Source organism: Myxocyprinus asiaticus, chromosome 1, assembly GCF_019703515.2.
Source record: "Myxocyprinus asiaticus isolate MX2 ecotype Aquarium Trade chromosome 1, UBuf_Myxa_2, whole genome shotgun sequence".
NCBI classification, from domain to species: Eukaryota; Metazoa; Chordata; class Actinopteri; order Cypriniformes; family Catostomidae; genus Myxocyprinus; species Myxocyprinus asiaticus.
This window is the reverse complement of record NC_059344.1, coordinates 12,451,129-12,476,378: the sequence shown is the minus strand read 5'-3', so window position 1 is coordinate 12,476,378 and position 25,250 is coordinate 12,451,129. Positions and strand designations below refer to the sequence as shown.

Sequence of the window (25,250 nt, the reverse complement as noted above, 5' to 3'; positions counted from 1 at the left end):
CCTATCTTCCCATTGAGAAAGTTCAAAACTTTGCACTATTGCATCCCTTGGCAATGCAAGCTGACTAATAACACTGGGCGTGCAGGTGGGGGAGGAACTCATCATTCATCAAAAATATAATTGCATTGCAAGGCTAACAAAACTCAATATGTTTTTCTGTAGGGGTGTAAATAAATTTGGAAGCATTCAACACACCTTCTGGACATCTGAATAGTGACTTCTGTGTAGTGTGTGTTGACGCAGAATTACTGAGCAATGCTGCTGCTGTGGATTGCATTTTCCCTCACATGGCCAGGTATGGTACACACTTCAAAAGCATAATTTAACTAAGAAAACCAATCAAGAACATGTCTGGGTTTTATTTCACCCCAAAATCAAAAGATAGTCATTTTTTTCTTGATTGAAGGCCTATTATGATTTGTAATATTTGAGTAATATAAACACAATGCTGTACAAATATCACCTTGATATTAATTATGATATGCTAAAAAGATTCTTGACTTTCTATTTTATCTCAAGGCACAATCGGCTTCATGATTCACAATGTGATGGAAAACCTGTGTCTAGAGGACTCAAATAAAGGAGGTGTTCAGCTACAGAAATGCAGTCAGGACACAGTGCTCCAGCAGTGGATGTGGACAGATAGCTGGTTTCTAGTGAACGTAGGCACCTTGAGGTGTCTCTCTGCAGCCCAGAGTGACCCAGTCCAAACTATTACTTGTAATTCTGGTGACCACATCATGTGGCAGTGCAAAGATCAACAGCTCATCAGCCTGACCAATTCCCTAGCTTTGATCACAGAGGGTGGAAAACTCAGTCTGAATAGGGGTGAACACAACAAGTGGAAGTCTCTGGATGCAGATGATATCTGTCAGGACAAACTGAGTGAGTAAAAGCTATTGTGAGAAAGAAAACTATTAAACAATTTGTATTGGAAGTATTTAAATTATAAGGTGTTGAGGTCATTAATCTAGTAAGTACAAAATATAGTACAGCAACAGAGGGGTGAAATCTCACAGAACTCTTTAAAAAGAAAATTCTGGGGTCATATTCCGCCCCTAAATCAAAAGAAAATAAGAAATTCATTTTGACATAAAGAAAATTAATCTTATTTTTATGACCGTTATTAATTTTGTTGCAGTGTGACTGTGACATTACAATGACAATTTAGCAAAAATCTCAAAATCTCATTACTCGTTACTGCAATTTCTACCATAACCGTATTGTAATTTAAGTATGCATCATGGTACTCTTTGCTGTTCTGAATTTGTTTTGTATATATATGCTCCTAAACAGGCTTTATTTTCTTTATGCAAATTATGATTTCTTATTTTCTTATTTAAGCAGATCTCATCCAGAAGAAACAACAGCTATTGCCTTTGCTTACAATGAATAAATAATTTATGATGCCCTATAGGATCCAGAAGTGAGACAGATGAGTTTGACTTTGCTGAAACAGAAGGGCCGTCTGCTCCACAGGGAATGTCGGAGGCACAAATGAGGTTTTTACAGTGGTATTACCGCACAGAGGACCGTGAGTGTACCAAACACCTTTCTTTAAGTTTTACTCCTAATGTTTTTACAGTTAGAGCTTATTTGGGGTTCTTTTACAGTGTATCAGATACATCTGTTAAATTGAATGTTATTCTTTTAAGTGAGATTATCAGATTGGATCATCAGCCCAAATGACAAATTAAGTTCAGTTAGGAAACTCTGTGGCGCAGGCTGATAGGTCACCCTGGCATACCTTGCTACTGTAGTGGAGTGGGTGGGTAGAAGATAGAGCTGTAGCGCCAGCAGAAGGAATGAGAATGCTGCTGATGCTAATAATTTAGGGAAAACCAATAGAAAAGCTGACTATGCCACCCTGTAATTAACAGGGAAATACTAACCCAATCAAAAATAGAAAGGGCACACAGGTTTGTGGTTCCAAAACAAAAGGGCAAGAGATGTGGATACCAAAGTACAAAAATAATTCTTTATTTTAAGATAAATGTATCAGAAAGGCACTGGACACTCATTTAAAATGTATTAAAATTATGAGCACAGGCAATCTGCTGCGTGGTTCGCAATACGCTTTACATTCAAAAGAAAGACAAAACAAGTATATCTTTGCTTGTGCAACACAGAGGGCTGAGGCTTACCAGAAGCAGGTAGGCTAGACGAGCGCAGCGATCCCCCTATAAAAAGACACTTCACCCACAGATGTACACTCACTCACACAAACCACACAGTTGAATCAGTTGTGAATACACAGCACTCATCACGTGACAGGGGCACCACCACCATTTAGTGGGGAACGGCTAGCCCCCTACACTGGGGCCCTCAGCTCCTGAGAAAAGACAAGAGAAAATTAACAAAATAAAAGGATCATAATAAACAAAACCGAGACAAAAACTCTGGATGCAGAGCTAACAAACTTAAACAAGGGTTTTAACCCACACAAAACAAAAAGTGTGAAGAGCAGGGGAGAGAGAGGGTGATAACAAATCACCCTGCTACGATCAACTTCACACAAATAACAAAAATGAAAATGGTTTAAATCAGAACAAAATAACACAGTTTCCAAACTCATGATGATCTCATTGGCTCAAGACGTACAGACCTCTGTGAGTCCCAAAACAGTGCTTTCAGAGCCAGCGACCGAGTTTTAAATGGAAACATACCAAAAAAGAACAAAAAGCTAAACAAAAAGCAAAACTAAACTAAACTAAACTAAACAAACAGCAGCTTCGGAAGTTTAGCCCTGCAGCTTCAGTGCAGACAGATGCATTCTGGTGAGCAGTTTATTGCACCGGAAATGTTGGAGCGACAGCCATAAACATGGCACACCTAAGGCAAAAACAGACTGGAGGAAGGCAGAAGTTGGCCAGTGAAGCTCGGTACAAAAACAACCGCTTTGGAGCAGAAGAGTCCGATACCGGAAAGGGGGCGGTCATTAGACTGTGATGCGTGTCAAGGTGGCATGTAGCCCCCCAAATATACCCCACAAACGCACGCTGATAGACTATCAAAACCCACCTAATGCTGAGGGGTGTGATACAATAAAACAGACAGATGCACTGTACTTATATACACTGCATAATGCAGGTCTCAAGCTTCAAACCAAGAAAGTCCCTTTTCCTAGAAGATCGGGGAGCTGATCGAGTATCATACGAGATCCTGGAATCCCTATCCACAAACACACCGAAGGAAACGTCATCTTCCGATATATGGTCAAAGAGTATGTCAAAGATCTCCAGGGTAGGGTTGCACCAGCTGTGTGTAAGGTCTCCCGTAAGTTGCGATGTGAAGTTACACTAAGGGCTTAGTAACTATTAGTTAGTTTGTAACTAAGTCAGTGCTTAACTGGTTGCACCACCTGTTATTAAGGTAAGACTTAGCTAGGTCATAAGCTCTCCATAAAGTAATGCGTGGTCGCATAATATGACGTTTACCTGCCTTCAGATTTGTACACAGAGTGTTAAAAAGCCGTGAATTTCAATTTGATCTTGTTACGGTTGATGTTCAAACCTTGTTTGCTCACATAACTATCAGCTGTAATAAATTATATCCCATTAAAATACGATACGTATTAAAAGTAGATTTGATAAATAGTATATTTGCCCTGTGTAAATAAAAATATATAGGAACTGTATCTAAAATAAATAAGGGATGATAAATAAATACTAATACAACAGTCTGGAAAAATAGACATTTATTCATTTTAATATCTTATATATATTTTGAATGTGTTGAAACTTGACACCAGGCAACACACCCTGAAAACCTTTTAAACGTTTTCATGCTGAAGAGCCGCTTAAAAGTACGTTTTTTCCTCTCTCTCTCTCGTAAATGTAAACGAGTGTAAATGTCAACATCATACTGTATGTCGAAGATTTGAAGCCTGTCATGCAAAACATGAGCTCACTGATGTCATAAAATATCAGTCTGCTTTTTCATTCCAACCATTACTCCTGGTCGGAGTCTTCCATAAATATTTAGTTCATACATAGGGTTATGTCCTACCTAAGTTTAATGGTGCAACGCTCAAATATTTAGTAGTACGTAAATTTTGACATAGTGCCCATTTACGCCACAACTAGGCTAAGTTGTAGCTTACATATAGCTGGTGCAATCAGCCCCAGACATCACCTGCAGAGACAGCAGGGTCCTTCGGCTGATTGTGATGTCACACTGCATTCTTTTGGCTGAAGCAAATCCTTTATCTACAGCTCTGTATGATTCCTTCTGCAGCAGCATACCACCATCCTTTGTAGGAGATTTTAGATTCAATTTTATATTCCTTATTTTACTAGAAGAGAATACAAGCTTTTAAAGGCCTCTTAACATAGCTGTGTTAAGACTGCTCTGTACCTGCCAAGTCATTTTTAAGCCGAACAGTATTGCTTATAATCATTTGTTTTTAAACGCTTCGGAAATAGTATTTCAGCAGAAAAGTTAGCTGTCTGGCTTGAACGCAGTGCCCCATTCAAACCAGACTAGGACTGGGTTTGGAATTGCAAACTACCATACCTCTCATGCTATTTCTGCCATTGACATGTGGCGGAGGTAGTGGGGGTGGTGTGCAATTCCGAACTCTGCATCTCCCTAATCTACCAACTCAGCCTCGGTGTACACTGGCAGCCAAAAGTTTGGAATAATGTACAGATTTTGCTGTTTCGGAAGGAAATGGTACTTTAATTCACCAAAGTGGCATTCAACTGATCACAAAGTATAGTCAGGACATTACTGATGTAAAAATCAGCACCATCACTATTTGAGAAAAGACATTTTTGATAAAAATCTAGACAGGCCCCATTTGCAGTAGCCATCACTCCACTGCTTGAAAGATTTCTTATAAAGGTGTACACTACAGTCTTCAAAGACAAAGGACAACTGGCATGTCACAGCAATGCCTCAGCCTGCTCCATGCCATGTCATAGCAACGCCTCAGCCTGCTCCATGCCATGGCACAGCAACGCCTCAGTCTGCTCCATGCCATGTCACAGCCACGCCTGAGCCTGCTCCATGCCATGTCACAGCCATGCCTGAGCCTGCTTCATGCCACGTCACAGCCATGCCTGAGTCTGCTCCACGCCATGTCATAGCCACATCTGAGCTATTGGACCTGGAGATGGTTCCCGCCCTTGTACCCACCCTATGGACACTTCCTCATGATCAGACAAGGGGAACTTCCGCTCCTCCGACTTCGCCCAGACCCTCCGAGCCCTGGACTCTGCCTTGGTCCTCCGATCCCTCAGTTTCACCTTGGCTCTATGTCCCTTCGGCTCCACCGTCGCCCTTCGGCCAATCAGCTTCTCCGGGGTCCCTCGTCCCTCCAGCTCAACATTGGACAGTCGGTCACCTGGCTCTGCCTGAGCTGTCCTATCCCACAGCTTGGCCTCATCAATCCGAGCCTGCGGCTTCACCGGGGACCTCCTTCCCTTCGGCTCCACCTTGGGCCTCAGTCCCACCGGCTCCGCCTCTGTCCTCCGATCCCCCAGTTCCACCTCGGTCCTCCGAGCCTCCGGCTCCACCATGGTCCTTCGCGCCGTCGGCTACTCTCGGGCGCCAAGTTCCCTGGTGTTGCCCCTCAAGTTCTCATGGCCCCGCCTTCCATGGCTCTGCGCCTCGAGCCTCTCAGGGCCCCACTTTCCATTGGCTCTGCTCTGGTCCCATGCTCCACACCCTGTCTCGCCAGGCCACGTCTCAAGGCCAGCTCCCTATTTAACTTTGTGATTATGTTTTGTGTGTGTGTGGGGGGGGGGGGGGGGGGTATGTCATGTTTATTCTGTTGGTTCATGTTTTTCATGTCTTTTATTTTGAAAATCTAGTTCCTGTTTCATGTCATGTGGTCTCCTGTTCATGTGATTTCATGTTTCCCTCCATGTTCATGTGTCTTGTTTTCATTGGTTTATTGTCTTGTTATCTTGTTTAGAGTTCTTAGTTTTCATTGGTTATCTTTGTCATGTGTTCTCCCATGTCCAAGTATTTAACCCTCATGTTTGCCATTGTCCATTGTCATGTATTTTGTCAATGTAACTTTGTTGGATAGTTCAAGTTTATGTCAAGACAAGTCAAGTCAAGTTCATGTTTATGTTTTATTCACATTTGTAGTTATGGTTTCTGATATCACGATTGGAATAAATTTGCACTTGGGTTCTTCACATCATCTCATCTTCATCGTCTTTGTCATTGCCAGCGTCAGCAATGTTGCAGAATTCTACCCACTCAACACCAGTTTCATGTACAACAGTAAAGAGAAGACTCAGTGGTGCAGGCCTTATGGGAAGAATTGCAAAGAAAAAGCCACGTTTGAAACAGAATAACAAAAAGAAAATGTTAGAGTGGGCAAAGAAACACAGACATTGGACAACAGATAATTGGAAAAGAGTGTTATGGATCTTAACCCCATTGAGCTTTTGTGGGATCAGCTAGACTGTAAGGTGCGTGAGAAGTGCCTGACAAGACAGCCACATCTATGGCAAGTGCTACAGGAAGCGTGGGGTGAAATGTCACCTGAGTGTCTGGACAAACTGACAGCTAGAATGCCAAGGATCTGCAAAGCTGTCATTGCTGCACGTGGAGGATTTTTTTGATGAGAACTCTTTGAAGTAGTTTAAGAAGTCCTGATTCTTTTTTTTCTTTTCTTTTTTTTCAAATTGTAATAGTAATTTTTCACATTATTAATGTCCTGACTATACATTGTGATCAGTTGAATGCCACTTTCGTGAATAAAAGTACCAATTTCTTTCCATAAGAGCAAAATCTATAATTAATTAATAATTAATAATTTTCTTTATTTATCACACATTATACATATACGGTGAAATTCTTCTTTTTCACATATCCCAGCTAGGCTGGGGTCAGAGTGCAAATCTGTACATTATTCCAAACATTTGGCCATCAGTGTAAATTTTGTACACTGGTTTTGCATAAATTATGGCAGCTTCAGAGCAGCTTAAACTAGTCATATAAGCATAGTTTATATATTTTAAAGCATAATGGACATCTCAGTTATTTGAAATGTCTATTTAGAAAAAAAAAAAAAAAGGTGCTGCAACTGTGGTGCCCTTTGGTCTGTGTGACAAGGCAACTTTAACTGAATTTCTATTAATATATCATGCAATAACTGAAAACCCTCATTGTGAATGTAAGCCAGCCAGTGCTCTAGCAGTTAATTCAATACTTTGCATAAGCAGCGAAAATGTGCTGCAGCTGTAGAAGCTCTGGGTGTAACAATGGTATGTGTATGTATTGTCATGCTGGAGATCCAGGTTCGTATCCCACCCCTTGACATACTTTTAACAAAAACAAAAAAGCAGCGCAAATGTGCTGTTTAGGTGCCGCAAATGTGGTATCCTTTGGGATGTACGATAAGGCATAATCTTGTTCTGACCCAATACTTCTCATAAGCAGTGCAAATTTGCTGTTCTGGTGCCGCAACTGTGGTATCCTCCAGGCTGTGCAAATGGCATAACAATGTTGTCTTTGCAGGAGTATTGCACAAACAACGCTCATCCTTCCAATAGTATAATTACTTACACAGTGCATAAATGATGCTCATCTTTCTGGTAGGGCCGGAAGCAGCGAACACTTTGCTTATTTTCTACAAGGATATAGCGCAATATCTCACCTGTCTGCTTTGCAAATGCACCACAAGTGTTGTTCACCCTCACGAAAAGATATTGCACAAACAATGCTCACCATTTCGCTAGGGCTCACCTAAAAAAAAACAAAAAAAACAAAATGCAGGATATGGCTCAATTACACATAATTTATGAGGGTAGCATATTGGTCTAGTCATAAACAGCCCTATGTTTGTTTCATTCTATTAAGTCCTTCAGATTTGTTCCTTGCCTCTGTAATTTTTCATAATGTCAAGCACAGTAAAGATTACCACTGCATAGCCAAACTAACACAATTTTCTGTCTTAACTGCATGCCTTGATACCTGAGATTCAGGAACTCCTCCACCTCCTCCGACCCTCCATCCTCGATGGTCGACGGAAAACCTACAACAAATATATGATCCATCTTCAAGCAAAGCAAATACATCTAATCAGAGACTCTATCCATGAGTATACACCAGCCACTCTTCAGAGCCAGAGCAGAATTCATTGCAGCACCCAGGGTTACCTTGGGGTCTTAAGAAATGGATTGGTGGCCTTCAGTTGCTGATGTATAAGTAGACCCAGGCAGTCATTCCAGTGCTCAAGCTGAAAATCTGGACTCTGAAATCTGGACTCTGTTAGGTGGTTGCTGGGTCATACTGTCAGCCTGCGCTGCACTAGTCCATCACCTAACCTGGCCCTTAGGGTGTGCCATCAGCCTGCACCATGCTAGTCTATTGTTTCACTCCAGCCCACATGTCTGGCAGTCAGATCTGCTTGTTTGGGGGGTTATTTGCTTGTCTTGTCTATTTATTTTCTTTTCATGCAGTTTTGGGGGATTTTTTTTATGTTTGTTCAGTAGAAGCAGCAGGCTTCTCTGTCAGCAGCAGCAGCGCATGGGTTCTGTGCAACAGCAGCAGCATATTTACTCATGTCAAGCAGCAGCATGCATAGAGCAGATCAAGACCAAGCCATAACATGTCATACATTTTGAATAAAATATGTTATACTACTCCAAGAGTTGTCCTAACTGAGATGACAAATTAAGTTCAGTTAGGAAACTCTGTGGTGCAGGGTGATAGATCACCCTGGCACACCTTGCTACGCTAACCAATCAGAACCCCTTTTGTCCTCATCAAATTATATATAACATGCCCATGCACTGTAGCGGAATGGCTGCAGCAGCATGGTTACAGGCAGCGTTTCTCCCTCCACCTCCCCAGCAACACTTGTCTAGATCTGCTCTACGAGAATTTTATTTTATGTTTGTTCAGTAGAAGCAGCACGCTTCTCTGTCAGCAGCAGCAGCAGTGCACGGGTTCCGTGCAACAGCAGCAGCATATTTACTCATGTCAAGCAGCAGCAGCAGCATGCATACAGCAGATCTAGTCCACCAAGACCAAGTCAGACCACTGAACAGATGTTCTGAGCATCACGTTATGGCAAAATATGACAAATACAGTATATTAATAAATATAAACATTAATATGGCAGTTTGCAAAATACTAGTTGTATTTAAACATGACAAAGGAATTCAAAGATAAAAATAAGACATTTTAGGCAGTGATGATATGGAAAACTCACCTAGAAAATTTAACTGCATGTTATGAAAAAGAGACGTCCTCAACTAGACTATCTGATATCACGAAGATAAGTGACATGAGGCTCTGTTTCATGAATATTTGTCAAGAAACTATAAACAAAACAGATTCTGTCATTTCACCTGCTTGTATAATTTTATTTTCATGTTCATGAAATTACCTGAAGTACTCACTCAGATGTAGAGTGAACTTGTATCACATTAACACTCAAAGACTGCTCACAGTCATTGTCTTGTTTTACAGCAACATTGTGGAAGTTTGCCATGTTGGCATTTGCTTTTCTAGGTCTTCTGATTGGCTGTATGCTGCAGGTCATGGCCACAATGGCTAATAGGTTAGTTATACACACACACGAGTAACACATGAGGGTCCAGAGCAGTTTTGCATCACATGTAAACATATACTGTACTACACACTCTTAAAAATATTACAAACTGTGCTCAGATTTGCCAAGATACCAAAGTCTGCAATCCAGAGTCAGAGATTTCAATATGTTCTCATTAAATTCTTTCAAGACCAGATTTTCTGAGCTATGGTTTCCACATTATATTATATTACTATATGTCAACAGTTGTCTCATTTGTGTCTATTTTAAGTTCTACTTAGGAAATAACATCTGAGACCATGCTGAAACTTAAATGAAACATAGCTGAGAACTTCATTAAATCTAAGTTAAAAGCATCAATGGATGTGTAAATTGGTACATTTTTACATAACTTCCATTTGTCCCATACAGGAACAGGAAGCAAATAGCTAAGTACAAAGCTTCCATAAACGTTACAGAAGTGAAACCTGAAATGGTGGAGCTGCAGGCTCAAAGAGTCAAAGAGGAGAAACCCTCTTCCACAACTCCAACGCAGAACAGCCATACAGATTGGGAAGAATCTCCAACCAACAGTAAAGTCACAGAGGAACTGAGGCCTGGTGAAATCATGGTGACCTGGAAAGATGGGAACGTGTCGACTCTGTATCCTGAACCTGTGCAGGAGGGGGAAGGTGAGGAGGAAGAGGTCCATCAAAACTTCACTTAACGGTCAAGACATGGAGACTCTCTTTCCCAAAATATCCCCAATGAACAGTTCTGTCTGAGGCTCTTCCATTGTCATTTGGACTATTCGCAAATGATCGATTAGTCCTATTGCTGGTCTTCTTCATCTGTGTTACTGTATAAAGCCAACAGATTTTTTGCTATGACTAGGATGGGAAAGAAATCTCACATTATATTTAAGAAGACAAGATCTGATTGGTTGACTGGCTATTCTGAGGTTAACCAATCAGTTTCATAATTTTCATATAATATTTACACATTTATTAATTTCAGTTTTATACAGTTGAAGTCAGAAGTTTACATACACTTAGGTTGAAGTCATTAAAACTCATTTTTTAACCACTCCACAGATTTAATATTAGCAAACTATAGTTTTGGCAAGTCATTTAGGACATATACTTTGTGCACGACACGAGTAATTTTTCCAACAATTGTTTACAGACAAATTGTTTCACTTTTAATTGACTATATCACAATTCCAGTGGGTCAGAAGTTTATATACACTAAGATAACTGTGCCTTTAAGCAGCTTGGAAAATTCCAGAAAATGATGTCAAGCCTTTAGACAATTAGCCAATTAGCTTCTGATAGGAGGTGTACTGAATTTGAGGTGTACCTGTTGATGTATTTTAAGGCCTACCTTCAAACTCAATGCCTCTTTGCTTGACATAATGGGAAAATCAAAAGAAATCAGCCAAGACCTCAGAAAAACAATTGTGGACCTCCACAAGTCTGGTTCATCCTTGGGAGCAATTTCCAAACATCTGAAGGTACCACGTTCAACTGTACAAACAATAGTACACAAGTATAAACGCCATGGGACCACGCAGCCATCATACCTCTCAGGAAGGAGACGCATTCTGTTTCCTATAGATGATCGTAGTTTGGTGTGAAAAGTGCAAATCAATCCCAGAACAACAGCAAAGGACCTTGTGAAGATGCTGGAGGAAACAGGTAGACAAGTATCTATAACCACAATAAAACGGGTCCTATATCGACATAACCTGAAAGGCTGCTCAGCAAGGAAGAAGCCACTGCCCCAAAGCCGCCATAAAAAAAAGCCAGACTACAGTTTGCAAGTGCACATGGGGAAAAAGATCTTCCTTTTTGGAGAAATGTCCTCTGGTCTGATGAAAGAAAATGGCCATAATGACCATCATTATGTTTGGAGGAAAAAGGGTGAGGCTTGCAAGCCGAAGAACACCATCCCAACCGTGAAGCATGGGGGTGGCAGCATCATGTTGTGGGGGTGCTTTGCTGCAGGAAGGACTGGTGCACTCCACAAAATAGATGGCATCATGAGGAAGGGAAATTATGTGGATATATTGAAGCAACATATCAAGACATCAGCCAGGAAGTTAAAATGGGTCTTCCAAATGGACAATGACCCCAAGCATACCTCCAAAGTTGTGGCAAGGTGGCTTAAGGACAACAAAGTCAAGGTTTTGGAGTGGCCATCACAAAGCCCTGGTCTCAATCCGATAGAAAATTTCTGGGAAGAACTGAAAAGCATGTGCGAGCGAGAGGCCTACAAACCGTTCTGTCTGGAGGAATGGGCCAAAATTTCAGCAACTTATTGTGAGAAGCTTGTGGAAGGCTACCCAAAACAATTTAAAAAAGTTTTAAAGTGTATGTAAACTTCTGACCCACTGGGAATTTGATGAAAGAAATAAAAGCTGAAATAAATCATTCTCTCTACTATTATTCTGACATTTCACATTCTTAAAATAAAGTAGTGATCCTAACTGACCTGAGGCAGGGAATGTTTACTACGATTAAACATCAGAAATTGTGAAAAACTGAGTTTAAATGTATTTGGCTAAGGTGTATGTAAACTTCTGACTTCAACTGTATAGTATGCATTTAAATTCCATCCTGACTCACAATCAGTATCTACATTTATAGTTCAAACACAACTTTGCAATGTGTTATAAAGCAATGTGTATTATTTGGGTAACACTTTACAATACGAAAAAAAAAAAAAAAATTAAACCTGTAAAAAGATTTAATCAATTCAATTTTCAAATTCCATTAAATTGAAATGTGTCATTTTTAACTAAATAATAAAAAATAAAAAGTGTTTTATTTTATTTTATTTTATTAAAGATTCATCAATTCAATTTGATGGAAGTTTGTAAGGAAATTGAGTGCGGTTGTATTTGTTAACATTAGTTAACGCATTATCATGAACTAATAATGAACAATGATTTTTTACATCATATATTGATCTTGGTTAATGTTAATTTATCAAATTACTATTGCTCATTGTTTATGTTAGTTCATAATGTATTCCCTAATGTTAACATATACAACTTCAAATTGTAAAAATGTATTAGTGTTTTAGAAATTAACATCAACCAAGATTAATAAATTACGTGAAAAGTATTGTTAATGTTAACTATTGCATTAACTAATGTTTACAAATGCAACTTTATTATAAAGTGTTAAATTATTTGTTATAGTAAATAAAATAAGCTTTTTACTTGAAAGTGCTGCATCTAAATAGAGCAAAATAAAAATTACAGTGATTTTATTCATTTTTTAAATATAATATGTAACACATTTCTAATATTTTTCTTTTTCTGCTGTCCATGTAACAGTCCATTGTAAGTTATTCTCATCTTTAACACATTTCTGTATCTCTCCATGTGATATTATATTATAAATGTGGTAATTAAAAAATGTTTAATCAATATTAATCTTTCTTTTTTCTTTTTTTTATGACTGCCTAGCATGAAAAATATCATAGATTAAAATCTTTATTTTGTCCTGAAGATTCCTTTGGTTTTGAGTTTTGCCAAATAAACAAAGATGTCCAAATGGAGACTTCAAAATTAATATATAGCCTATGAAGTGAAAACTGGCACCATGACATTAAAATGAAAGTAAAATAGTGGTATGAAAAAAATTCTGAATAGTCAGAAATGCACAAAGATATTTATTAGCACTCTGATATATTTGAGGACAGTGTATTTTTATTGCATTCTCAAGTTTGTGAGTTTTTGTAATCGTTCAAGTCCTGTTAGCTTCATGAAGGCCAAAATGAGCAGACGAATGTCTCAAAGACAAGCATTCCCTCATGCAGATCCTCTTCAGTGTCAGAAGAGGGCAACAGTAAGTCAGAAGATCTTGAAGCCCTTGAGGAGTGTAAGCGTGGGGGCTCTGCGTTTGCTCTGAGCCCTTGAGGACTTAACTGTAACCAGCTTTGCTGTGGCTGGAGTGGGCAGCTCTTTATAGCAGGCAGTGAGGGGAGGGGCAGAGGTCAGGCTGATCGCAGGCTTGTCTTCGCTGATGAAGAGCGGACTCCTCTCCGTCTCTCGCCTCACTTCCCGAATGGCTTTGTGAAAGATGTGTTGAACGGACAGAAAGTCCAAGCAGGCGGAAACTTCAAAGAACAGACACCCAAACTGTGAGGCCAGAGCTGCACCATCTGACTTGCTCACCTGTCTGAGAGAAAGAGAATAAAGGAATGTTTTGGGTTCAATATACAGTATGTTAAGCTCTATCGACAGCATTTTTAGCGATTACCACAGGAAATCATTTCAACTTGTCTTTCAGTTTTTTAGAAAGCAAAAAAAACAAAACAAAAAAAAATATGGTTTCTAAAAGCCACAAGACTTAAACATTAAGCATGTTAACATGAAATAATTTTATAGAATTGCTTACATACTTTGTCTTTGTGAACATATCTAGTGATATACAAACACAGTATATCAACTAGGCCAATACATTTTGCGATATTTCGCCATGTACAGATTATTGATATTGGCGACAATTGTGCCAGTTTGGGAGATTAACAGAAGCGTTAGCTCTTTCTTGTGTCAGTTACCAAATATACCACCATTCTTGTCTACGTATAATGCACTTTTTGTTTTCAATTTGTTTTTTGTTTTTGGAGAACTTCAGCATATAAATGTAATCTCAATTTCAATAATGGAGATCGATAGAAAAATTTTGTACTTAAATATTGACCTGTTTCTCACCCACAGTTAACATATCACTTCTGAAAATATCAGTTTAATCACCGGAGTCTTATGGATTACTTTAATGCTGCCTTTATGTGCTTTTGGAGCATTCAAATTTTGGTACCCATCCACTTGCATTCAGGGCCGTTTCTAGGCATAAGCGAACTAGGCGGGCGCCTAGGGCGCCATCTGCTGAGGTGGCGCCAAAGAGGAGGCCGTCGCCACGCACCCAAAATGCTCCCCTCACCCTCCTCCAAAACACTGGCTCTGGTTCTATGGAAACCAGGAAGTAATCTCATTCACATAAACAATGGTGATAAAATGATTTGGAGATTGCATTTTCGCTCTAAAATTACATTTTTACTCAACTGACAGTAAGGTTCAGGATTGGGGTTAGGGGATACAGTTAATATCATTCCTGTTGTCTGCATTACATCATTTACAACTAAAAATACGACACAATTTTAGCACCACTCTGTGGACATTTCACCGAGTCAAAACTGGAGTTTACACGTGCCCTTACATTCAACAACACTTCCAGCTTCGGCCACTGGGTGCAGTAGTTTGAAATTCGGTAAGCACATACTGATTTTAGCAGCAGAACTTTTGACTAACTGTTGTAGATCAGTCTCACTGTGGTCAGAAAGGAGATTTTGAAAACTGTTCAAAAATGAATCTGATTTTAACTGATTAATTAATTAAGTGCATTAACAAAAATAGAAAAGATTTGTTTGTTTTTTTAATCTGTAAAAAAAAAAAATAGAATGCTGGTCTCTGTACTTCCATTGTAAGTGCATTACTGTAAACGTAATTATTGTTTGTTTTTTTGTTTGTTTGTTTTTTCAACTAAGGAACGGAATTATGTTCTTTGGTAATCGACATTATGCCACAAATGCGGTCAATAGAGCAATCCAGAACATTCATTTGCATAGAACACAAACTCAAAAGCTTAATTTCAACACACAGTTACTGGTCAAATATTTTACCTTTAATTAAAACCTTTAAAAACTTTTTCTAACAGGAATGTCACAACAGACAACAAAGCAGTAGACCAGCAGATAACGCCTATTGTTAAAAGCCTTCCTAGCAAAGAAGAATGTATAAATCTGTGGTTACATAAATGAATAGATTTGATTGAGCCCAGCTGCTATATGGTCATTTTGAGTGTGATACTGCATGTGCTGTGTAACATGTTTACAATACCTAAAGAAAATATTAAAGCAATAAATAGTAGTTTCCTGGACCTACTTCATATCCTTGTTTAAATATTTAAGAATCGTGAAAGGTCGAATTCTAAATAACTAAATGGTGGTAATTGTAATTTAGCTAGTCACAGGTCATATGTTTTTCCAGTTGAACTAACAAAAGTACATTCCTGTAACTGTACAAATGCACCGTTTCCTGCTTACTAAGTTACTGTTTTGATTTTTTTCACTAACACTCACTCCAACACAGGACATTTGGCTGCTTAAGATTTACAATTTTGCACTAAAGACACATTACAGATCATTTTATGGCATAATAACAAAACTTATGAAACCTAATAGGAAGGATGTTTAATTTACCTGTATCGCTCCATGTCCACTTTGTTTCCTAGAAGAATGACAGGGGCTTCTGGCTGCAGGCCTTTTGTATAATGTGTGACTGTCTCTATGTACTGTTGGCAGGACTCAAAACTATTTCGATTGTCAATGCTGTAGACAATGATGAAGGCATTGGCCCAGCTTAAATAGCGCTCACAGTTGACTAGTCCATCCTGAAATAAACGAAGACAGAGCAGCTCAGAACACTTACCACAAGGTTTGCCAAATGCTAATGGTCTATTATCTATCAAACGTTATATGGGAAATTCAAGCATCCACCATTATGATGGAACAAATGTGGGTGCAAAAACTGGCTGTCAAATCAGCAAGAAGGAAAATATACGCAAAAGAGGCATATGGAAATCATTACTTGATCAGCGGTGTCCATCACTTTGACTAGAACTGGCTGTTGGTCCACAACTTCTTCAGAAGAGTAAGTATCCTCTAAAAATAAAGTATATACAAGAATGGTAGTATCTTATAATATCAAAGTAACTAGTCAGAAGAAATTGGACTTCTTTATTGCATTGCGACATCAAAAGAAATAAAATTACAGTTCAAATTACATCCCAGTCACATGTTTTTGGTCTCTCTATCCATCCAGTTCTTCAGAGTGAATAAACACATTTCTTTTTATGCAGTACATGTGAGTTTTATAAATGACTTTAATTATATTATTTAAAAATTGCATTTGAACAAGCTGAAAATGTGATACAACAAAGGACAGTTTTGAAATAAATTTTATGTTGTTGTCTTGGAACATGACTAAAGACTTTAATTTTTAAAGTGGTTTGGCAATCCCTTTATATTTTAAGCCTTAAATGGGTCATGGGGGAATAACATTTTCCTGGATCATTGACATGTAAGAGTTTATTGTACTATAAAAACATACTGTACGTTTCAGAACTCAAAACTTCCTCCTCAATACAAAAAGAGCATTTCTTTAAACCAAGCGTTTGGATTTTCCCTACTTTGTGATGTCACACAGATGAATACACCAACACATGACATCAACGCCTACTTTTACATCATCGCACACTTGGCCTGCCCAGTGGTGCTCAGTCAGAAAGGTGAAGGCCTACTACTTTTCTTTACACCACAGGGTCTTCTCTAAACCTTGTGCCCATCTGGACTATTTTTAAACGTTTTTCTACATAAACCTGCGATAGACGAACTACTTCGACAATTATCATGCATCTCGCGTCACTTTTAAAAGACGCGATGTCAAGTTATAACTCTTAAAAGGAGACCCCCATTCTGCATCTAGCTTGTTTTGAGTATTAACGCATCCTGGACGTTTTGCGCCCATCAGCACTATTTTTAATTGTTGGTCTATGTAAACAAGCACTAGATGGATGTCTTTGACCATTCTGATGTGTTTACGGCACCACGTTTTTAGAGCGGTACAAGCTCAACTTTTAAAAAGGCATCTGTTCTGCTTCATTCCATTGCTGCCACTGGCTGGGAGAAGAGTAAACGGACATTGGAAGATGTAAGATGTTGTGGCTGTAAAGACCAGCTTCTCTGCTTTGACCTCTGTTGAAGCATCACAACATCAGGAAATAGTGACTGTAGATCACATAAGTGCAGGATGATATGTGTGTCTGTCATGTTTCACCGTACATTGGATTACGTTTACATGTCATGTTCCACCGTGGATTGTTTAGGACATTTCAGTGTGGATTGTCTGTGTTTTTGGCTCATTTCAGTGTGGATTGTTTGTGAACCAGTCACAATATGATTCAAGCTTTGCAAAGGAACTGTTCTTGAAAGACGGGGCAGTTAAAAGCATTATTGGACCCAACCGCAAAACCATAAGTAACCAGTTCCATTCATGATGTTTCATGTTTCATAACTGTTTTATGTTTATAGTTTATGGTTCTACAGTGCTTTAGTGAACAGTTTGATACATTCAGATGCAATGTGTTGAGTGTGCGTTATGTGTAAACCCTGAAATGTAGTTTTTTATTGTTGTGGAGCTGGTTAATTCTCTTTCAAATGAGTTTCAAATATATATGGCAGTATTGGAGGGGCTTCACGATGTTAGCCAATCAGAACAGTGGGTGTTTACATTGAAGTCTAAAAGAGACACTGAGGCCAAAACTGAGCATTTTAGACAGAGGACTAGAGACAGGGTGAAAATTATAATGTATTATTAAATTATGACTTTCATTGATGAATGAAAAAAGAATGTCATGACCTCTTTAAAATGTTGAACAACTATAAAAGAGTTGGTCAATGTTGACACAAAAGTGCATTATATGATGGGGCTGCAACATAAAATGACCACAAACATAATATGAGCAGAAAAACAAATGCAGATTTCTATAGAATGTCAGAATATAAGAAAAAAAAAAACTGCATATTCTAATTTAGGAGGCTAAATGAATATAACTAAACTAACGCTGAGATAACCTGAGCTGCATATAAAGTCTGGAAGTTGATAAATTTTTTGACAGAAAAGTCTTATATTGCCTTACACTGAAGTTGCATATATGAAACTAAGGCTTGTCATTAGTCGTGTAGTAATGAAACTGCAGAAAAGTTCGATAATATGGTAAATCACTGAAATACTGGGCAACTCACCAAGGTTTGGGTCATATTCACTGATGAACCGCTTTGTGAGGAATTTCACAGTGAGTGCTGCTGGGGACAGACAAACTTCCTGTAAGTCTAAGTTAAGTTCGGAAATATGGTCAATTTCGTAACAGAGTGTCCCAAAGGGGTAATGGGAAATCTTTTGCTTTTGGCTTAAAAATAGTCTCATTACAGGGACTGCAAGATGAAACTGTTAAACACATTTCATTAACAGCAACACTTTATATGACTTTCTTTAAATAAAACTCAATCATTATGTAATGATTAAATGATCAGTAGTTCAAATATACTCTAATATATGAAAATACACAAATTATGTCTTGTCTTACTACTTGAATAAAAAAACGAATGATCTGTTAAATATACTATTTAAAATTATTTGTAATTATGAAGTGAATTTGTCTAGCACGAAGTGTAGGAAAAAGTACTAACAGTAATCGTAATAGTCTAAAATTAATAATAGTATAAACTATTGTGTAATTTTGAATAAAGTCATACCTGATTTTCCAGATCCCATTGCTCCCAAAACCACAATATTGCACTCTGAAGGCTCATGCTCAGGAACTGTTACAATGTTACAAGTTCTTGCTTTCCCAAACATCAGAGACATCCTGAAGAGTCTGTGAAGAAACAGATCCGCATCAAACAGCCCATCAGACATGCAGTCCACATGTACTTTGATCTTCACTTCATACTTGGATGATGCTGATGTCTGATCTCTCACCAGCGCTCTCTGTAAAACAGCTGCATCCCATTATACTCCAGTGTAAAGGTCAGGATATTTCCCAAATCAAAGAGGAAGATGCACGGAAAACATTTGTCTGAGAAGGCTAGACCGTTGTCGACTCCTGCTTTAGGAAGTATTTTCTTTTTTACTTGGCATTGGAAACAGGTTTACAGCATTTGGAGAGGATGTTGTGAGAGCGAGGGTGGAAATGAAATGTTGGTATATTTTGGTTCAGTGGGCTGGAGCACATCGTGAACTATCCAAATCTATTGAGAGGAACCTCCCATGAACGGAGAAACCTCAATACTCTCACTGCTCTCAAATGGTAAAATCCCCAAAGCAGCGTTTAATAAATCAGTAAAGCATAAGAGGCTGTGACTGTAAGTTTTACCCCGGGATAAGGGGTGTTCTTCTCAGGTAATACTACAATACAGTTAAATGTATTAATAATAACCATTATGACTCGTTTGCCAAGCAATATAGTAATTTGACTTACTGTAGGCAATTTATGATCTATTATGTTAGCTGTTCAAAAATATATATAAAAATGCAATTCACAAAAAAAAAAAAAAAATGAACACCTGTAAATGTCAAATCATGTAATTATATGAACATAATTTCATAAACATAAAATTAATCTCTGAGTCATTTTGATTTTTTTCTAATATTTATTTATTTAAAAAATGTCTAAGTGGTGTAAAATAAAAGCTGAAATTCCTGAGGAAACATTTTTGTTTTTTTTTTACAAAAGTTTTACAAAAGTAGTTTATCATTATTTCTTTAAAATATAGTCAGGTGGTGTAACCAACATGCAGGGAGCTATTATGTTGTCAAGTAACAAACAAACAAACAAACAAACAAACAAACAGAGAAAAACATTTTTAATGTTAATTTTAAAAACATTAGAAATTTTGACATTTTTTATAAAAAGGTACATTTTGTTCAGGTCAGATGAAATAACCCCATTAGTAAACATATTGAACATATTCCTGACTCAAAAATTCTTTACATAAAAAATGTAAAAGAAAAAAAATTAAGAAATTTACCTTGAAAAAAAATTTGTTAACTTTTAGTATACTCAATTAAGTTGAGTATACTCACATGTTTTCAAGGAGCAAGGAAACTACTGTAATACCTTTTACTTTTTTTCCCCTTTTTCTCCCAATTTGGAATGCCCAATTCCCAATGCACTCTAAGTCCTGGTGGTCGCACAGTGACTTTGCCTCAGTCCGGGTGGCGGAGGACGAATCCCAGTTGCCTCCGCATCTGAGACAGTCAAACCGCGCATCTTATCACGTGGCTCGTTGAGCGCGTTGCCACGGAGACATAGCTTCATGCCATCCACCGCGGCATCCGCGCTCAATTCACCATGCGGCCCACCGAGATGCGCCCCACCGAGAACAAACCACATTATAGCGACCACGAGGAGGTTACCCCATGTGACTCTACCCTCCCTAGCAACCGGGCCAATTTGGAGACCTGGCTGGAGTCACTGAGCACGCCCTGGGATTCGAACTAGCAAACTTCAGGGGTGGTAGCCAGCATATTTTACCACTGAGCTCTTGACATTTTATTCCAAAAATGTATACTGTTGTCAACAAAGAGCCATTTTCATTATTGTCATGTCCACCACATGCTACCAAATATAGAACATAATTTCAAAGATAGTTGGATTTTTTTAATGACAGAATTCTCCTGTGATGTACATACATGTATAGCCAATACAATATTGGACATTTTTCTTGGACAAATTAAACTAGTTAAAGTGTGAAAAGTTTGTTTTAAGAGTTCATTTTCGATAGGTCCGCAGGACCCAATGGTGTCCATATAGTTGAGGATCCATACTTTTTTATTTAATGGTTAGCAGTAGCTCCATTAGCTTCTTTTATTCTGTCATAATTGACTCACCTTTAAGTCGTTCCATACACATATTGTTTTCTTTCTACCATGGAATGCAAAAGGAGATGTTTTGCTAAATGTCCATGCTGCTCTTTTCCATAAAATGAAAGTGAAAATTGATTTATACTGTCGAGCTTCAAAAAAGGTCAAAAAGCACCATAAAATTAGCCCCTACAAACTGTATGCATCTTATTTCCATACAATGAAAGTGAATGGCTATGAATGCCATGAGAGTGAGTAAATGATGATAGAATTTAGATTTTTGATTGAACTGACACTTTATGGCCAATAAATTGAATAGTATCTCATAATATGGTGAAGTGTTAAGGGCCATGAATTGACATATGGGAATATTTACTTGGTGTTTAATTACTTACAAATATCCTTTGGGTTTGGGTCCACACAATCTATTTAAACTCAGTTAAAGAACTATCATGACTCCAATAAGGATTCTAATAAGGATTCAGAAGGAAACAGCTGAAAGTATGTACTATCATTAAATTTATCTACCATCTTTTGAAATAGGCATCCTCCCCAAGTTTCCAACAAGGCTAATTGGTCACATTGACAATGGTGCATTTATAAAGATAAGGAAGTATCAAGTCTTCTGATTTGAATTCTGGTCATACGTTCACCTTGGAAATATTGGAATGTTCACCCACAACAAAGCCTGACCCTCACAGGCATACCATTGTTATAGCTATGGGCATTTCACCTGTTCACCAAAGGGAGAAGATAACATTTTTAGGCTGCTTTGAATGCCTGCCAAGAACAAAGGGTAATAAATAACTAGGATGACTGCTGCCCTCTACGGCGATGGCTTTCTGCCATCGCTCTTCTCACAATCTGTGATATTGTAGGTCTCCCTGTTACCGCTGTGGGATAATGCTGCCACACTTTTCACTTCTATGTATAGCCTGTTCTATTGTTGTAGTAGTAATACAAACAGTGGTCACTCAGTCAAGTGCATCTGCCTCATACAGTAAAGTTGCTGCTGGGAAAACTCTGTCACTTTAGGCAACATCATGGATAGCCATTGTCGCTGTGAATCTCTACAAAGAAATGTTTGATTATGCAGAAGTGAACATTTCTCTGGAGTTCACGTGAAAATGACTGGACGTAACTTGATTGAGATGAGCAGCTGTGCTGGCTCAGAGATTGACACAGGGAGAGCATTTTGCCAATCGCCGGGTTTCGTGAAAACAATAGTGAAAGTGAGATTTGGTGACACCGTTTTCACGGTGGACAAAGGCCTCCTGGAGCAACATTGTGAATACTTTCGGGCTCTTTTCCAGTCTGGGATGAAGGAATGCCAACAGGATGAGATTTTCCTTCAGGCACTGAGTGCCCGTGGTTTCCTGGTCGCCCTCCGTGTGATACATGGAGAGAAACCCATCCTGAGTGGTGACGAAATTGTTGAAGCCGTTGAGTGCGCTGCCTTCCTTCAGATCGAGATTCTAACCAAGCATCTCATAAACATCATCAATTCAGACAATTGCCTACTCTTGTATCACACAGCAGCTACTTTTGGGTTACTGAAGCTCTTCCAGAGTGCTGCTTTGTTCATTCGAGACATGCATCGAGACCTCAAAGATTATTTGATGTGTTTGCCTGAGGATTTGGTAGAATATGTAGAGTCTCTAGTTCCTAGTACATACGTCACTGTTGGTACACACTCTCCAACCATCAAGCTGCTGCAGGAATTCATGAGGACAGTTTGTTACTTTGATGAGGATGAGAAAGACTGGAAGGTTCTCACCCACTTGCCTCTCAATGCCAGCACTACCATGGCAGGTTTTACGGTTTTAGACAACAAGCTCTATATTGTTGGAGGAGTTTATGACGTTACCAACAAAGTTGTGGACACTGGTTTCTGCTTTGACGTATCCAAAAACACTTGGAGCACATTTTCCAGCCCACAACAACTTTGCTACAACTGCACCCTGGTTGGCCATGAAGGCAACCTCTATATCATTGGTGGAGAGCACAATAAAACCATAATGTCCTCTGTGTAGAAGTACGAAGTCTCCACGGACACTTGGAGCTTTGCTGCCCATCTCCCAAGACCCGCAGTGGCCATTGCTTGTGCAATGACCATGAGTAGACTATTCATTTGTCTCTGGAGACCCAAGGATGCTACAGAGATTTATGAGTACATCGTAGATAAGGATGAGTGGATGTTAACCACGACACTTGTTAGGCATCAAAGTTATGGCCATTGTATGGTGGCCCACAGGGACAATTTGTATGTAATGAGGAATGGTCCATCTGATGACTTTTTGAGGTGCATGATGGACTGTTACAATCTGACCTCAGATCAGTGGATGGCCATGCCTGGGCAGTACGAAAACAGTAAGGGAGCTTTGTTTACTGCAGTAGTGCGAGGTGACTCTGTTTTCACGGTGAACCGCACAGTGACAGTGAAATATGCCATAGAGGACAACAAATGGAGGATGAAACAAGAGATGACAGGGTTTCCAAGAATCGGGTCCATGTGGACTTTTCTCCTGAGACTGCCAAAGAAAAGCAGTGAGATTTTGGAGAAGAAAGAATATGGACCAGAGATTTCCTTCAACCTTCATTCAAACTCTCCTGCACTATGCTCTGATTGATTGGTGATTGTTTTTTTTTTATTATTCTGGAAAACTACATATCAACATGTTCATTCCTAGAATTAAATCTAATCTGAAATATTTCAGTGCTTATTTTAGTTTAGACCCAATTTCATTTAGATGTTCCTATTGGAGGTAAGATGCAGGCAGTTTTTTTTTTTTTTTTTGAAAATGTGCCATCAGTGCCTGTTTGTAAACGAGTTACTGTGTGATTGGTGGTATTAACTGAACATGCCCCAAACTTTTATCAGGAATTTACTCTTGTCAAATCTCTTGGCTCAGTAATATGTTGCAACAATCTTTCAAGAATCAAAAGCTTACAACCAGTTTATTTCAGCTAGGCACATCCACCTCATGAACAGTTAAGGCTGCCCCCAAATACTTTCCTTTGGTCAATACAACCATGTGCAATATTCAATGGGGGGGTTAAGAAAAGGAGGGGCAAGTCAAAATAATTTTTGGTAATCAGTATTATGCCACAAATGCTGTCAATTGAGCTTAACTTGTATTGAACCTGGAATATTCCTTTAAATAATGGAAAATGTTGACTACACCCAAATGTAAGTATCAGGGAAATTAAAACTAATATGACAGATTAAAATAGACCATGATGGAAATTTTTAGAAGTCTGCCCTTCAGATATTTGTATTACAAATGAATGTAATGTGCATAAGAGGTAGGATATGTTAAACAAATATAATTAACTAAGCTTGTTATTGCATATAATTATTGCTCAATGGGGCCGTTTTAACTGTTCATGAGATGGATGGCCTGAGGGAAAAGGGGGGTAATGCTGGGGTGTTTCTCCCGAAGTCCACAAACATCTCCACTGTTTTGAGAGTGTTAAGCTCCAGGTTGTTCAGCCAGCTGTTCAACCTCCCATTGGTATGCAGACTCATCGGCACCTTGGATGAGGCTGATGACAGTAGTGTCATCTGCAAACTTCAGGAGCCTGACAAGAGGGGTCCTTGGCGATGCAGTCGTTGGTGTACAGGGAGAAGAGTAGTGGGGAGAGCACACATCCCTGGGGGGGCGCCAGTGCTGATCGCACAGGTGCTGAAAGTGAATTTCCCCAGTCTCACTAGCGATGATTCATAGCTAAAAAGTACTTAAATATTGATCTTTTTCACACCAAATGTGATCGTATCGCTTTGGAAGACATTAATTTAACAGCTGGAGCTGTATCGATGACGTTTATGCTGACTGTCTATTCTTTTCGGAGCTTCAAAAGAGAAATCTCCACCCACTTGCATTTTAAGGAACTACTGAGCTGAAATATTTTTCTATTTTTCTTCAAATGTGTTCTGGTGAAGAAAGAAAGTTATACACACCTGGGATATCATGAGGGTAATAATGAGAGATTTTTCATTTTGGGGTGAACTATCCCTTTAAATAAAACCACACTACCCACATTCTGCATTTATACAGTTCCTTGTAACATCTCTCTGGATGCATATCCTTCAGTTTATGTTTTTATGTATATGCCTTAACAACACAAATAATTGATAGCTTCTATTAAGCTACTACTGTGCTTCTTCTATCGGCTACTTCCGTTAGGGGTCACCACAGCGGACCATCCATGATCCGCATATTTATAAAGCTAATACTACTAATTTGTTAATAA

General features: G+C 38.8%; 2 protein-coding genes and 1 pseudogene across 4 annotated transcripts; 2 read left to right on the top strand and 1 right to left on the bottom strand.

The window, feature by feature from the left end:
- The first annotated feature begins 182 nt into the window (after positions 1-182).
- On the top strand, positions 183-12,148 carry LOC127445626 (uncharacterized). The gene is made up of 5 exons (XM_051705819.1): positions 183-295; positions 520-885; positions 1,418-1,534; positions 9,439-9,529; positions 9,932-12,148. Exons 1-5 carry the CDS (start codon positions 256-258, stop codon positions 10,224-10,226), a joined length of 909 nt encoding a protein of 302 aa, XP_051561779.1. The 5' UTR covers positions 183-255; the 3' UTR covers positions 10,227-12,148.
- A 604-nt stretch (positions 12,149-12,752) lies between these two features.
- LOC127445639 (ras-like protein family member 12) lies at positions 12,753-19,422 on the bottom strand. Of its 3 annotated transcripts, none has more exons than XM_051705846.1 (5): positions 18,887-19,422; positions 18,377-18,463; positions 16,161-16,234; positions 15,773-15,963; positions 12,753-13,689 (listed from the first exon to the last, which is right to left on the bottom strand). In XM_051705846.1, the coding sequence occupies exons 1-5, from the start codon at positions 19,047-19,049 to the stop codon at positions 13,362-13,364; spliced, it is 843 nt and encodes a 280-aa protein (XP_051561806.1). In that variant the 5' UTR covers positions 19,050-19,422; the 3' UTR covers positions 12,753-13,361. The 3 variants fall into 3 exon arrangements, with proteins under 3 accessions (XP_051561806.1, XP_051561815.1, XP_051561821.1); XM_051705855.1 differs by having other exon boundaries at positions 12,754-13,689; positions 18,377-18,436; XM_051705861.1 differs by having other exon boundaries at positions 12,758-13,689; positions 18,377-18,433.
- Positions 19,423-22,038: 2,616 nt separating this feature from the next.
- LOC127449894 (kelch repeat and BTB domain-containing protein 13-like) lies at positions 22,039-23,626 on the top strand (annotated as a pseudogene).
- The last annotated feature ends 1,624 nt before the right edge of the window (positions 23,627-25,250 follow it).